Below are 16333 nucleotides of genomic sequence, written 5' to 3' on the forward strand. Positions count from 1 at the left end.
AGATTACAGCTTGGGAAAAAATAGGTTTTCAATCAATGATAGAATTTATTGAAAAGGTTATCACTGGTTTCTTGGAGGAAGAATTTTTAATTTTTTCTATGGTTCTTTGTTGTTGTTACTGATTTTTGTTTTCTTTTCTCATTTCCTCCTCCTCCTTCTCTTTCTTTCTCCCTCTCCCTCCCTTCTTCCCCTTGTTTCCTCCCTCCCTCCTTTCCTTCCTTCCTTCCTTCCTTCCTCTTTCTTATTTTTTGAAGCAAAGTCATGCTATATAACCCAGGTTGGCCTCAAACTAGTGATTCTCCTGCTTCTACCTCCCAACTGTTGGGATTACAGGTATGCACTACCATGCTCAGCTTCCCACTAATAAGAAATAGATCCTGCCTTTGATACTCTGCTTCCCAAACTAGACTGTAAGCTTCAAGGACTCTAGTAATTAAATCTTTATTTGAATTATTCACATACAAGATGGTTTACAATGTCTTAGCTGTTTTTCCCTTTAACACTTGTGACAGAGGTTTGATGCAATCGTTATACTCCCAGAGTCAGTACAGGTGAAGAGGATTGTGAGATCTGGCTGATTCCTCATGTACTTGCTCTAATCCTGCTCTTGCCCTTTGCTACTCTAGAGACTATAAGGCCCTAACTCAACCTTATTTTATGAAAGAGTAAATTAATCACAAACTTTGGTATTTTAAAAAATGTGTGTATGTGTACCCATGCATACAAAACCAAGAAGTGACCTATTTTTCCCCCCTAAAGTTTAATGTAGTTTATCACCAGGGAGATTTATGAAAGTCCAGATCAGGTATTTTGGGGCCTCTTGGCCAGGCCTTTCCCCTTTGGGTTCATGAGTAGTCTGCTCCCACCCAACCTCCCTCCCAGGGCTTGACCAGTGTTAGTTACTGGTGTTATTGGCCCTTGCCCAGCTGGTCCTACAGAGGTCCTGTCTGCCCCTTTCTCACAACTGAACACATGGGTGGGGTCACCAGGTGTCATCCTCCCAAATACACAGCCTCCAAGGTGTAGGAGCCTCCAGTATTCTCTCAGTGTGGAAGTAAGACTCTCTCCCCAGTCTACAAAGACCTACCTACTGCTGCCCTCAGGCCCTTCTTTCAATTTTGTTTTTTGTTTCTTTCTTTTTCTTTCCTTCCTTCTATCTATCTTTCTTTCTTTCCTTCCTTCTTTCTTAGATAAAACTTTCATTGAGATATAATTCATATAATATACAATTCACTCATGCAAAATGTCCAGTTTAGTAGTTTTTTAGTATATTTTCAGAGTTATGCAACCATTGCCACAACCAGTTTAAAACATTTCCATCATCTCCAAAAGAAGCCCCACACCTAGGGCTTGTGGAGTGGCCCTAGTGGCAGAGCACCTGCCCAGCAAACACAAGGCCCTGAGTTCAAACCCCAGGACCACCAGAAAAAAAATTCAAAACCTGAAACCCCACACACATTAGCAATCACTCCCTACTCCCCAACCTCAGGAAATCAATAATTCATCAGTCCTGCTGATAATCCAGTAGTAATCTCTGTGGAGTTACCTATTTGAAACAATTCGTACAGTAGGTTCTTAACACATAGCCTATTGTGACTGGTATTTTTCACTTAGTATAATATTTTTAAGAGTCATCATGTTGTGGCATGTGATTTGTTCCATTTTATCGCTGAATAACATTCCACTGTGTGCATATGACACATTTCATGTCTCCTGTCACCATTTGATGACTGTTAGGGTCCTTCTGTTCTTGAATCTTTAAGCCACTGTCTCTTCAGCTCTGCTGGCCCGGGACCAGGGATGATAAACTCAAATGCTCATCAGCTTAGTGTAAGAAAAACAGGAAGTGGAAAGGACTGTGCCAAATGAGATGACACGTGTTTCATTGAGAGGGGGCAGCCTTTACTCACCCCAGGGCTCCACTCAGCTATAGAAACCTGGTGAGATTAGGTCTCGACATTGTCCCAGAGGAGCCAGACATGTTACCTGAAGATTTCCTAACTTTTAAATGTTGGCCAAATAAAGCAAACTATATGAAACAGACAAAACACAATCATGGTAAAGACTGAATGCTAAATGTGATCCCTGAGTAAAGTGGACACAGCTAATATCCGGGAACCTATGAAGGGTTAGCTGGACTGGGGGCTCCCCTGGCAACTCCTGCCTTCTCATTTGGCAACAAGAAAGCTTTCCCTTTGGAGGAAAGAAGAACCCAGGTCTAAAGTCAAATTCTGGGTGGGAGAGGGTGAAATTCCTCAAATTCTTTGGCTTATGATCTGCTGCAGCAGAAAAGCAAAGCCCAGGCTACTGCCCACATTAAATTAGTGCTAAACTGTCCTGCAAATTAGGATGGCCACTTTGGAATGGATTTTGACTTACCAGCATGACCTCAATTATGACAGTGACCTCGACCATGTCTGAGAGCTGCTGATTTTGTACAAGATGTGCCTGGAATCTGTGAGGACAGATTGGTAGAAATAAAGAGGAGAAACAGTGATTGTGTGACCTTCTTGTGTAGTGGAAATACAGAGATTTATGACAACAACTAGTTGAGTAAATAACCACTCTGCTTACTGCTTTGCTCTTTCCATTCTGCTTTACATGTGACCATGAAGGAAGTGAGTGTTTTTAAAGGGAATGAAACTAATAGAACCCAGCTTTAGTGTAACACATGGTATTTGTAATGGTGTTTTAAGCACAATATCTAATTCAAACCTTTGAAGACAGGCATCTTTACCTCTTTGTTTTTGTTCTTTCCTTTTATTTTGTGTGTGGTGCTGGGGATTGAACCCAGGGCCTTATGCATGCAGGGCTCTATCACCAAGCTATATCCTCAGCTCCTACCTGTCTTTTTATAATTAAGACATATCATCAGACATAGACAATGAAAAATGAGTTAATATCAGAGAGACCTCCTAGGGCTTAAATCCGTATCTTTCTATTCAAATCCTATAACTTTTCCACAGATACTGAGCTGTCCATTTAATATTTTCCAATTTTGATATATCTAAATAATAGGTATGGATGCTTTTGGTCTTAATGTAATGTTTAAGTTGAATTCACTCAGAAAACAATAAAAGGAAATTGTGGTTTCCAAAGTGTTTTAGTACTTTCCACATTCTTTGGTTGAGTCTTCAACACTGCATTAATTAATTAAAAAGTAGTTGGGAGCAGGTGTGCACATTAATTACTCAGTCACTGTCTTTAAAGGGGTGTGATGGTGAGAACGGTTTCAAGAAATATCACTAAATCCATCTCAACCAAATGACCTGTCCGCCTTCGTCTTCTTCTCCCCCACGTCTCTCCCCTCTTCCCACTTGTCTTTTCCTTCCTCTTTTTACTTTTTACTTGCCCAGTAAGTGATGAGATGACTTATAAACCTTTGGACTCAATCCTAGTTATGCTTTTTGCATATACATGTAGTCCTTCAGTTCATTCCACACTGTATAGCTATTAAGTACTCACTAATTTCCTATTGCTATATATTTCCTATTGCTGCTATAACAAATTAATACCACCTGTAATCCTAGCTACTCAGGAGGCAGAGATTAGGAAGATCAGGTTCAAAGCCAGCCTGGGCAAATAGTTCACAAGACTATCTCAAAAAAAGCTATCACAAAAAAAGGGCTGGCAGAGTGGCTCGAGCAGTAAGAGCACCTGCCTAGCAAGTATGAGGCCCTGAGTTCAAACTCCAGGGCCACCAAAACCAAATTGACACAAACTTACCAACCTCACCTTGATATGTCTAGAGTCATGCTCATAACTGAATAATGGTTTTCATTGTATTGTAATTCTCAACCTGTATTACAGGTTACCCAGCACTCAACTCAGTGTAAAAGCCAACGTCTGTTGGCCTCATCCATTTTCCTAAGGATAGGAAGTAGGGAAATGTGTGGAATTTGTCACAGCAGCTGGGACATTTTGGTGAGTGAAAAGAGAGACTACAATAATAATGAAGGAACAAAAGGTGTAAAAGAGGACTGTCCAGGAAACACCGAGTCAGAGGGTCTCCCTGTATGTTGACTCCATATGAAAAATTATAGCTGTAAACTACCCATAGGCCTGGGGCATTGTAACAGAACCTACAGCAATTTTACAAGGTGGGTATCATCTCTAGAGCTGAAGGAAATAAACCTCAGAAATTTCAATACCTAGCATAAGCAGATAAAGTTCTGAGTTGGAAACACTAAAATCAAACTTTTCCCGTTATCCTGCCTTCCAGAAGAAGTGTGACCTTTTGGAAATTACTGAGTTGAAATTGCCATCTGGGTTTGGTTGGGTATTTAGGTTACCCATGAGGGCTACATGTGCTCATTATTTAAGGTCCATGTAAAGCTGACAGCACACAGCGGTGACTTATGTCCTTTCTTTTCATCATGACCATAGGTCTGTCAGTTTGTCGTCTCAGTCAATGGGCTCAACGTGCTGCATGTGGACTACCGTACGGTGAGCAATCTGATTCTGACGGGCCCACGGACAATTGTCATGGAAGTCATGGAGGAGTTAGACTGCTGATCAGCAGGACCTCCCCGCCCACTGTTCCAGAATGAAACAGCAATGCAAGGACAAGACTTCCATGCGAATGGAGAGCTTTGGACATTCGGATCTTTTCTCTGTTCATACACATCTTCGATTTCATACACTGTTTGAACGTGGAAGAACCGGGTAACACATCTTTAAAAAAAAAAAAAGGTCTGTGTCCACAGTAGGGAAACAGAGTTTTCCTACCTGATGGAATTGCCTTACTGGATTTCCATTTGTAGTTTTCGTTTGTTGCTTTATCTTAGTTTGCAGAAAGTTGAAATGTTTCTCTATCCAAAATAGCGACATGCTGTAGGAGTCATTAAAAATAGTTGTTAGACTTTAAATTGTTCTTTCCAAGCCAGGCACAGGGGTTCATATCTGCAGTCCCAGCTACTTAGGAGGCTGAGGTAGGAGGCTCACTCTAGCCCAGGTGTTGGAGGCCAGTCTGGGCAGTATAGGAAGACCCCATCTCAAAATAAAAATGGACCTTTCGCCCAAATCAGCATGGAATTGTTTGACAGAAGGCCTGTATTTCACCAACTTCAAATTAAAGCAACACACACAGGAATATGACCCAGTAAGCAGCATTTCGAAAAAGGTTCTGAAGTATTCACAACCACCAAAAAAATGACTTGTTTCTTAATTCCCACCTTTGGTATTTACTTCTAACTTAGCACATTTCGATTGTGGCGTCAGGTAGAACACAAACAAAGCAAAACGTTGCCAATGCTGGGGGGAAACACTGCACAGATCCCACTTGTAACTTTTTGCACCATTTTCTCTTGCTGAGACTAAAACATTTTGTTCTACAAATCAGTTACAGTGGATTTCGAGAATTAATCCTAAATTTATTGAATGTGAAAATAGAGAAGTTTGTATACACATATATGAAACATAAAAATCAAACCTTCTGCATAGATTTCACTTTGAAACTGTCCACTTAAGGGGAAATATTCTAGAACTTGGCCTGTGTGTGATAAAACTTGAAACTCTAAATTGCCTTCTTAGACTGAATCTTTACAAGCCTTTTAATGTAACATATTCTAAGTGCAATATGTGCTGCTTATGTAGGGGAGTTATTTTCACTGAAATCACCATCTTGTGTTGTAATTTTTCATCAAACTTGTATATATGCATTTTTTTTTTGGTCTAGAAGATAGTGTATTTGGGGTCTTGATATATAGAGGAAATTCCTCAAAGTGCCAAATTAGGGATCAGGGAATGCTAAATTCTTTTTCATTTCATACAATGAATTTTGAACAAGGAGATTGCTTTCTTATGATGTATTAGCAAAATAATACACAAGCATTGTAACTCAGTCATTTCTTTGTGATAGGGTACAATGTGTTAGTACTGGTAGAATAACATACCGGGCTAAAGATTTTACATACATATATTTCTGGTAAGCCAACTTTTCTAGCTTTAATTAGAGAATAGGTTCCTGAAGTTTTACTGAATGTCTGACATCAATATTGTCAATCTACACTTGAGAAAGACTGTTCCCTGCCATGTGTTTGTGTGCCTGTGTGTTTATACTGTGTGCTACATTCTGCGCTACGGTGTTTAATGTGTATGATCTAAAATTTAATCCTTATCACAGGTAGTTATCACTCTCATTATTCAGATGGGGAAACTAAGACTGAGCAAGATTAAAAATGTTTTCTAAGTTCAAACACCTGTAAGAACTATTATGCGATAAATCCTGGATTCAAGTACAAGTTTGTTTAATGCTGAAGTCTGCATTCCCATCTCCCTCAAACTCTCCTATTTGTCCTTCTTGACCTATGAGGTCAATGCCATCACCATACCCATTTTACAAATAAGGAAACTGACTCATGAAGAGGTTAGTCACACGCTCAAGAACACACAAGTGGGAGATCTCGCCACTTGGCTTTAAAAAATTTATAACATCTTTAAAAGACGAATTTTAGATGCTTTCTGTCCCCACGTGTTCATTAATTGACAAAAGAAGGAATGCCTTTTGAGAAGTGTCATCTTCTTCTTGCCCGCTGCTTTGACTTACTACTCATATCCTAGTGCTATTATTTTGAACCCTGAAGCCAATCTAAGCACCAGAGAAGCATCTGTCTGTCTTTCCTCCTCCTGCTGGTGAGGGAGAGGAAAGGAGGGATGAACTAGTCTCTCTTTGATTCTTATCACCTTTGGTTTAAAGGTCAAATGCCAGAGAATTTCCAAGGCCATGACAGCCTTACATCTCTACTCCTCCAGCCTGCTCTTGCCATCCTCACACATCAGTTCAGGTGAATGACCCCCCTGCCCTAGGAACCTCATCTCAGTCCCTTCAGAATTTGTGTACACAGTGTCTCCTCCCTACAATGTTCTTCTTTCTCCATATTTGTCTGGAAATTCTTTCTTCTTGTTATCTCTTCTGAGAATTAACTCCCCAATGATGTCCCGTCTCTAAATCCTCTAAATTTCCATAGATCCTAAGTCCCATTATAGCATTGTTCACATTTACTGTGAAATTGTTCTGTTACATGTCTGTCTCATTAACTACTTAAACTCTAAGCATCTGCAGAACAGGGACTGTGTCTTGGTAGCCAGGGTATTCATTTCCTCTACCTGACCAAAGTAATGTATCAGCTACCCATCGTTGACCAATTAGCCACCCCAGATCATGGCTTATCACAATATCTCTTGTTTGTTTCTGACCCTATGGGTTGTCAGTTTGAGCCATATGTTGCTGATGTGGCCCCCACTGCTCCATAAATGCCAATGGGGTCTCCACACAAATTTGTGGTCAGTGATCAGGTTGGTTGGAGGCTGTTTGGTCTTAGATGGTGGTATAGTTTGAATCTTGAATGTCCCCTAAAGACCCATGCATTAAAGAGTTGAGCCTCAAACTGGTAATATTGGAAGTTGGTAGAACCATTAAGAAGAGATGGGATCTATTGGGAGGTCCTTAGATCTTTAGGGATGCGCCATTGGAGGGGATGGTGGGACCCCAGACCCTTCTTTCTCTCTTTTGTTTCTTGACCATGAGGTGAACTGTTTTGCTATGCTTTGTGCCCATGCCATGATGTGTTGCCTCACCACAGGCCCCAAAACAAATTATGGACTAGAACCTCCAAAAACTGTGAGCCAAAATAACCCTTTTCTCTTGTTAAGTTGCTTGTCTCAGGTATTTTGTTATACCGATTGAAAGCTGACTAGCACAGATGGCTTCATGCAGACCTCTCAAAGTTGACTGGGACTGAGGACCAGTTGCCTCAGTTGCCTCCACTCCATACAGCCTCAAACAGGGTGAGAACAGAAACTGCAAGACCTTCTCTCTGTTTGGTTGGACATTACATAGTTTGACTTTCACACCATTCTGTAAGCCAAAGGAAGTCATAAAGCTAGCCCAGAATCCAGGGGTGGGGAACTAGATAGCCCTCTTCAATGGGAAGATGTCAAAGAAATTTAAGACTTCAAAGACAGAAAATCCTAAAATGATAGTGCTACTTGGGACCTTGTGGAGTACAATTTAGTCATTTCGTTTGACAAATGAAAACCTGCAGTATGGAATGATCATAAGGCAGGCCCAACCCAGGGAGTTTGTGGGATGAGTGTGGACCAGATGCCGGTCTCCTGCCTTCTTGTCCTGTGGCCTTGACAGTATAGCAGGCTGCATCAGGGGACATGCAGCTGATATAGGCCTTTGGCATTGGGGTATTCATAAAACAAAAGTGGTACCAGGTACCCATGATAGTAAAGGAGTAGAGTTTTAATTGATTCCTCTCTTGAGTTAAATCATATCCTAAGAAAATATTCTGCTTCAAAATTTAAAAAGCCCTCTAAATGTAACACTAAAAATTATCTTAAATTAACAATCAGCAGTGTTGGAGCTTTTATTTCATGTGTGTGTGTGTGTGTGTGTTTGTGTGTGTGTGTGATCTTCCAAGATGGAAGTGTATTTTGTGTGAAGTTTTACCCATTGAGAACCTGCAAACCTTGGACATATCTTTCTTTGCTTCATTAAAAAAAACACTAGATGTTTCAGGTATCTGTACTAGGTGTTTATGTTTTGATGACAGAAATGAAAATAGTTTTTGTTTCTTTATTAGCATCGTATGTGTGAATCTGAAAGCCATGCTTTGTTGTAGAGAGAAAAACGCAGTTGCCTTTTGGGTTGATTCTATTCTCAGAGGTTTTATTAATCTCTGTCAAATTGTTGTGTAAATTGGAGCTGGACATGGTGGCTCATGGCTGTAATCCAAGCACTCAGGAGACTGAGGCAAGATTGAAAGGCCAGTCCAGATCTTTCAATGAGACCCTGTCTCAAAACAGTGTAGAGAAGTGATGGGTAACATGAAGAAGATGCCCATGTTTGTAGAGATGAGATGAGATCAACTTTACAGCCTCTTATAAAATAGGATTGCACCGGAGGGCAAAAGTTAGTATTAGAAATGTCATTGTTTTCCATTCAAAATGGAGTCTTAAATTTCCAAATAGTCTTTCCTCTCAAACATATTGTGAAAATACTCTGCTTTCAGGACTTATTTTAACTGTTATTTTAACTGTTCTTTCCTGTTGAGTATAAATCCTGCTTCATTTTGATTACAGAATATCAGAATAACTCTAGAACATTTCAGCTTTGCTAATTGGTTGAAGGCCTTTGCTGACATTGACCATGACTTCCATCAGTTTCAGTACCAAAAGGACAAATATGCTGTGTACCAAAATGAAGTTCACCATCAAAGATAACATCCAGTATTGATAAATGAATTAATGAATCTTCTCAATGTATATCTTTATTTTAAAATTAGATAAGATTTATTTGCTCTCTAATTAAAAATTGTACCATAATACTTAAAATTACTGTATGAAAACGCAGGAGTACAGCATGAAATAAATGTTGCACTTTTTAAAACAATGACTTTAGGGTTTTTAGCTTTCTCTCTTTTCAAACAAATTGACCAATTTTTGTGCAAAGCAAGAATTACATTTTAAGCTGATCTGCTTACTTATCAGTGAAAACACATGGAACTCATATTTAATTCACTAATGTAGCCAAAAGTGCCATTTGTGAATCTACTTGGATATTTTCTGGTAGTTTTTTGCCTGAAAAGAAATGCATTAAAAAGGTGGGGTTTCTTTGGTTTTGGTTTTTGTCTTTTATATGGTATGATTCAGAATCATTGCCTCCCTACGCAATGAGCACTGTAAGATATTCTACATGGGAAAATACCATGTGCTTATAATTCTTCAAAAATTTTCAGTGAACTGGGAAATGAGTTAACTAATTCTGTGTCGAATGAGCAGTGTAGAGTATGGGGAGAGTGGTTGTTCAGCTATCTATATTCCGCATTATCTGAAAGACTTTAAATTTTTCTGTCATTTATTTAATTATTCATTCATCATTTATTCAAGAAACCTTACTGAGTCAAACCCCAGTGCCTCTAAAAAAAACCAACCAAACAAAAAAGAGCCAACTCTTTGTTTAAGGCTGTGGAGAGGCTCAAGTGGTAGACCACCTGCCTAAACAAGCATGGGGCTCTGAGTTCAAACCCCAGTACCACCAAAAAAAAAAAAATAGAATTAAGAAAACTTACTGAGACATGAATTTAGGCACTGCTTGCAGACACTAACAATGCCAAATGAGCAGACATGCTCCCACATCTAGGTCCTCCTGCAAGAGTCACCTTCGAGCCTGTCCCTTAGATGGCCTCTCTGTAGATACAGAGGAATGAGATTTAATGTTGGACACTACCATCCAACCTAGGACAATAGTTTACATTTAACTGTTATTCTTCCCAACCCTGTCCCTTACTTTCCCTTACTTGGAGAAAACACAATAACGAGCATGGAGTTAATCATTTTCTTGCTTTTTGTGTTCTTAAAATTTTTTAAATGAACATTGAAAGAGCTTCAAGGATTTGTATTGTTTTTTTGGAGGGGGAGCAGTACTGGGGTTTGTTAGGCAGTCTACCACTTGAACCACACCTCCAGCCCTTTTGGCTTTCATTATTTTGGGGATAGGGTCTCACATTTATGCCCAGCCTGACCTGAACTGTGATATTATTTGTGCTTCCCCATGTAACTGAGATAACAGGTGAGCACCACAATACCCCAGCTAATGGTTGATAGAAGGACTCACGGACATTTTGCCTGAACTGACTTGAACCTCAATCTCCTGATCTCTACTTTCTAAGTAGCTAGGATTATGGGTATGAGTCACCATGTCCCGCTAAACACTTCAAGTTACCTTTTGGGATTTTCCTGGCTTTTAATCCAATACCTATTATTTTCTTCCAGATTTCTGTGTATAGTTGTAATTCATTTGTTTTTCACAGCTTCGTAAATTTCCAGGCCAAAAATTATTTTTCTGTCTATAGTCAGTTCATTTCCATTGTTGATGCTTTCAGCACCATCTCCTGGGAACAAGTGAAGGAGTTTCTCTTAGGTATCTGCTTAGGAAAAGAATAGGTGAGTAGGGTGGTACACACCCTGTGAAAGAAAGAAAGAGAGAGAGAAGAGAGGGAGGGAGGGAGGGAGGGAGAAAAAGAGAGAGCATTGCCAAATCATAGGAAATGTGAACACTCAATTTTACAAAGTCACATTTGACTAGCCACCAAATGAGATGACCCAAAATATAAAAGTGATGTATGTTGTTTAGTATCCTCAGCACTACTTGATGTTTTGAAACTTTGTAGTTTTTGTGAAGTAAAATGTCTATTTGGTCAATGATACTGAGGTGTCTAAGATGCCATAATACTCCTAAATTAAAGCACATAAAATCTGAGAAATAGATTGCCATCCTAATTTACTACATCTACGCCTTCATGATGTTCAGGACCTTCCGAAACTTTTTATCCTACAACCCTGTGAATCAACTGAAACAAGGATTACTGGGAGTTGGTATGATATATTCAGGAACCTCCTACAAATTTTTGTTATTTGGTATTCAATTGAGAACATTAATAACAACCCCCACTTCACTTTCCTGATTTTCCTCAGGTATTAAGGGATAAGGAGATTCACAGTTTAGTAGATAATACAGCTCTGGTTTTATGGTTACAAATTGGGAGAAGACAAAAATAATTTTGCATTGGATTGCTAGCTTTTGAAATTATAATTACATAGAAATAACTTGCCAAAAATAATCTTTAAAATTTAAAATTTTATACAGACTAATTTCACAGAACTGCATAATAAAATCTATTCCCTGCCTTATCAGGCTCATAGCAGTTTATGACCTCTTAGAAAAGCAGTAATCAACCTATTTGTACAAGATAGTATATCCTACAAATATACTGGAGATGTATTCCTGATTACAGAGAACTTTCTTTTCCTGATCACACCTTGATTGAGACATCATGCCTCTGAGGCAACCACCTAAGTCTAGAGGGGTTGGAGATTCATGCTAGAATTATGTGAGCAACACCACATCCCTGTGTTTCTGTTCCCACAAGCTTTCCGTGGCTAGAAAGTGGAAGCACAGGCTGCTGCTTGCCAAGTACAGCTGACGAATACACCCAGCAAAATAAAGAAATGCTCTGTAATGATCTTGGCCTGAGTGTCTTATTTCATTAGTTCCAGGACTTGACAGCTCTTTTTACTTTGCTGGCATTCTGCCTATGTGACACTTTTTTTTTTTTTTTTTTGCCTTCTGGGACTCCATTTCTTAATTCTAAATGCCCTTTGATCTCTCAGAGGGTTAAATATTAAACTCATTTCTGGAAATCTGAGATACCTGGGTCCACAAAGGTCAATTCATAACAGAAGCTTTATGAAGGTGGATTGTGAACTGTGAGGTCCACCCTGACTGGTTGGGGCATCAGGCACCAGAGCTCTGAGGTTGCTCTGTTACCTCACGTTTGCACACGTGTGAGCCCCGGGTCTTAAGATCTGGCTGTGTTCCCCACTGTACAAGGTAAAGAAGCTAATCCTAGCCCTTACTTTTGAACCTGGAAAACACATGAACTGTGTGGCATGGAAACATCAAAGCTAGTGAAAAATTAAGCAGATAGACTGCCAGATCAGCAGAAAGGGAGTTCTTGTTTAAGGAACATGGGAGTCCATGTTCAGGGTAGCCTATTGTTTGAGACAAAGAACCCTTGGTTTTTTCAGGTTTTCTGCAGCCAGTCTGACCTGCATCAGCTGTGAAAACCTTCTAGCACTTTCTAGCACTGCTCTGGAGCAGGATGAAGTAGGATGCCACCTTACTTCATTAAAGCACAAGTTGTTTCTTGTCACAAGCACAGTGTAGTCCACTCATGGACTTCCCTACTTACTCACTCGTCCACCTTCTTCACTTCTTTTCTCCTCAGTCCTCCATACACTCCCACCTTATTCCATGAATGGGAAAAAATGGGAACTAGTAGAACATTTTTCTAAATTTCTGAGAGACCTTGTATATTTGTTGGGTCACTCTGTCATTCTCAGAAATAGTTAATAATAACTAATTTGGGATTTGGAGATGTAGTTCAGGGGTAGAGCACTTCCTTAGCAGTGCAAAATCTGTGGCCAATCCCCAGTACACACACACACACATGCATACACAAAATAATAGCTAGTATTTATTGCACTCTAGAATGTGCTAGATACTCTGCTAAAACAATTACTGTTTTCTATGGATAATCTCATTTAATCCTCACAGCCACTCTGTGAAATAGGTACTAATAAAATCCCTGTTTATAGGCAGGGACAGCAGCTCTACATGGAGCTTAGGTCGGTGGCATGAGGTCACATACTAGTCAAGTGGTGGGGCCAGTCTTGGAACCCAGTACTGACTACTGAGGTTATCCACCTTCTGTGCCATCTAGTTTGCCAAACTACACAAGGTCATACTTGTATTCTAGAGAACAATCTAGAACAAGAATTTGATCCTTGAGAGCACCTCATTTTTTTTTTGGTGGTACTGGGGTTTGAACTCGGGGACCATGCTTGCTAGGCAGGTGCTCTACCATTTAAGCCACTCCACCAGTCCCTTCACTTTCTTGATGCTGCCACTGGGGACCATATTCAGCACCATCGTGAAGAATGAGGATGTAGAATTCATACCTCTAACCTGGTGGATGCCATTATTCCCTTGCTTTTCTGCCACACACCGGTGATTCCACCTGCTTTCCTCTAAGAGTTTTCTTTTTTCTTTCAAATGGAGTTATAATAATTTTTTCAACTCCCTTTGCAAGCAAACACCCAGGCCCTTGTGTTCATGTATGCATTTTATTTCATCCACTACAATAATTGTACCTCTTATCAACATTGCTGTTACATATTGGGAATCACCAATCACTATTGGTGGGAAACCAAAAAGTAACCTGGCAAGCCTGGGCACTCTGAAGGATAGGAACTTCATCAAGGAAACCTTATATTTCCAGGGTGCAGTAAGGTACCCAGCACACAGTCCCAGGTCCCCAAAATGTAAGAGAGTCTAGAATTGAAGTCTGGCTGATGTCTGTCTCCTGCTTCCTTTCTCGGTGGATTCAGAGACTCCAGTTTTCCATTCATTCCTGGAAACTGATTTGTCTTTGCCTTCCCTAGGTCTTTCTTCATACAGGCACCAGCAAGGCCAGACTGACACCTGGTGGAGCACAAGAGAAAGTAAAGTCAGTTTATAGCAAAGATGGAGGAAGGGCAGAGGACTTTCTTTTTTTTAGAACACTTAGCCCACCTTCCATGAAATGAATCAAGGCAAATCCTCAGGATTCTAGACTTCTAGAAACAGTTTTATTCATTGATGCTAGCAATGGTTATTGAATATCTGTTATGTGAAATTCACATGCTAAATGTTATACTGTTTTATTTACTTTGTGTACTTAGTCCCAAGTAAGTAATCACTTCCTAATGCCTCTCACAATGCTTCAACTCCACCTTAACCGACCTCCTCTGTGACCGCTAACATGCAAACCAACTAGGTCATAAGGCCAGGGTATCTTGGTAAAGCTGGACTCTTCCTCTCTCTCTCTCTCACACACACTCACAAACACACACACTCACACTCACAGTCACACGCTCACACACAGAGGCACATACCCCCCCATACACAGACACTCACACATGCACTCACACACACACTTACACAAACACACACAGATGCACTCACACAGACACACACACATTTCTACTCACACACACAGACACACTTATACACAGACACACAGATGCACACACACACTCACATAAATATGCACACACACACACTCACACACACACAGAGAAACATACCCCCCACACAGACACTCACACATGCACTCACACACACACTTACACAAACACAGATGCACTCACACACACACACTCACACACTTCCACTCACACACACACAGACACACTTATACACAGACACACACACACAGATATGCACACACACACTCACACACAGTCAACACACACACAAACACACACAGACACACACTTTCACACACACTCACACACATACACAGACACACACTCACACACACAGACACAGACACCCACAGACATACACAGACACACAAACTCACACACATACACACTCACATACACCGACACACACAGACACTCAAACACACACACTAACACAATGCACACCCACACACAGCCACACTCACACACTCCCCCCCCACACACTCACACAGAGAGACACACACATATACACACAGACACACACAGATGCACACTCACACAGACACATAGACACACAGAGACACACACACACTCACACACAGAGACACACACCCACATACACACACTCACACATATACACACAGACGCACACACACACACACACACACAGACACACTCACCCACATACACACAGTCACACACATACAAACACTCACATACACACATTTGAAAGGGGAAAAACTATTCTTATTTAGGCTATCAGAGCTGCTAAGTTTTTTTGTTTTGTTTTGCATTTTTATTATTCCTTCCCGACAAATTCTTCATTCTTGGATTTGTTGTTGTGCTTTTCTGGAACCAACTGGAAGTCAAAAGAAATGTGTCAGTTTTCATTTAGAAAACTGCACATGTCAAAGGGCTTTTGAAAATTACCTCCTTAGTTTAGCTAAGTTATTGACTATAGCAGAGTTTTATCAGGAGAGAAAATGGCTGTAAAAAATCAAAGATTATTAGTGCCCAGAGCAAAGAAAACCTCAATAGTTTTGCATAATGATGGTTGCATAACACAATGCACACAATTGTTAGGGAGCTTCCTGACTCCAGTCCAGACTATATGAAGGGAGCAAAATGAACACATTTCCTGTCAGCCAGTTTTGACATGGGCTAAAGGGCTCTTCTCATTTCTTGGCAAATGACTCCTTTCACACCATCTACATCGTGGATGTCTTGAGATGATGTAACCCTCCTAATATGAAAACAAGTAAATCCAGAAACAAAGGATGCATTGGTTTGTCCAACAAGTCTTGCGGGGTCAGACAATGGGAAGGTTCTATAAGGGCTGAGACCACCACTTGCATGAACAGAGACTGCTTCTCATGTGCCTGCTGGAGTCTTCAGCCACTCCTAACCCTGCCACCCTAAAATGAATTCTACTGCAAAAGTAAGAATAGTGCTCACATAGCTTCTCATGCAATAAACTCTTTTCTTGGTGGAAAATTTTCTTCATAGTAAGTGTCTAGACTCTAGATTAAGTTCAAGTAAATTATGCTTCTTTTTTTTTAAAGATTCAAAAAAAAATTCTGAGAGTTAGAATGCAAGTCTATTTCTTTTCGCTCCTCTTTGCCTTTTGTTATCCTTAACCACAAACTGACTTTGTCCTTTCTTACCCTTTCCTTCCCCATTTTGACTCAAAATCTGTTATATTTCCTTATCAGCTTCTAGCAGCCTCGTCTAGCACTCATTAAATGCTGAATTCTGT

General features: G+C 40.2%; 1 protein-coding gene across 1 annotated transcript in view; it reads left to right on the forward strand.

Moving 5' to 3' along the window:
• Deptor (DEP domain containing MTOR interacting protein) overlaps positions 1–9625 on the forward strand; it is a 142317-nt gene extending 132692 nt beyond the window's left edge. Inside the window, exon 9 of the mRNA XM_020169735.2 lies at positions 4387–9625. Within this exon, the coding sequence (XP_020025324.2) occupies positions 4387–4515 (129 nt within the window). The 3' untranslated portion in view covers positions 4516–9625. The remainder of the gene's footprint in view (positions 1–4386) is intronic.
• Positions 9626–16333: the final 6708 nt, after the last annotated feature.

This window comes from Castor canadensis, chromosome 3 (assembly GCF_047511655.1).
Source record: "Castor canadensis chromosome 3, mCasCan1.hap1v2, whole genome shotgun sequence".
In the NCBI taxonomy this organism is placed as follows: domain Eukaryota; kingdom Metazoa; phylum Chordata; class Mammalia; order Rodentia; family Castoridae; genus Castor; species Castor canadensis.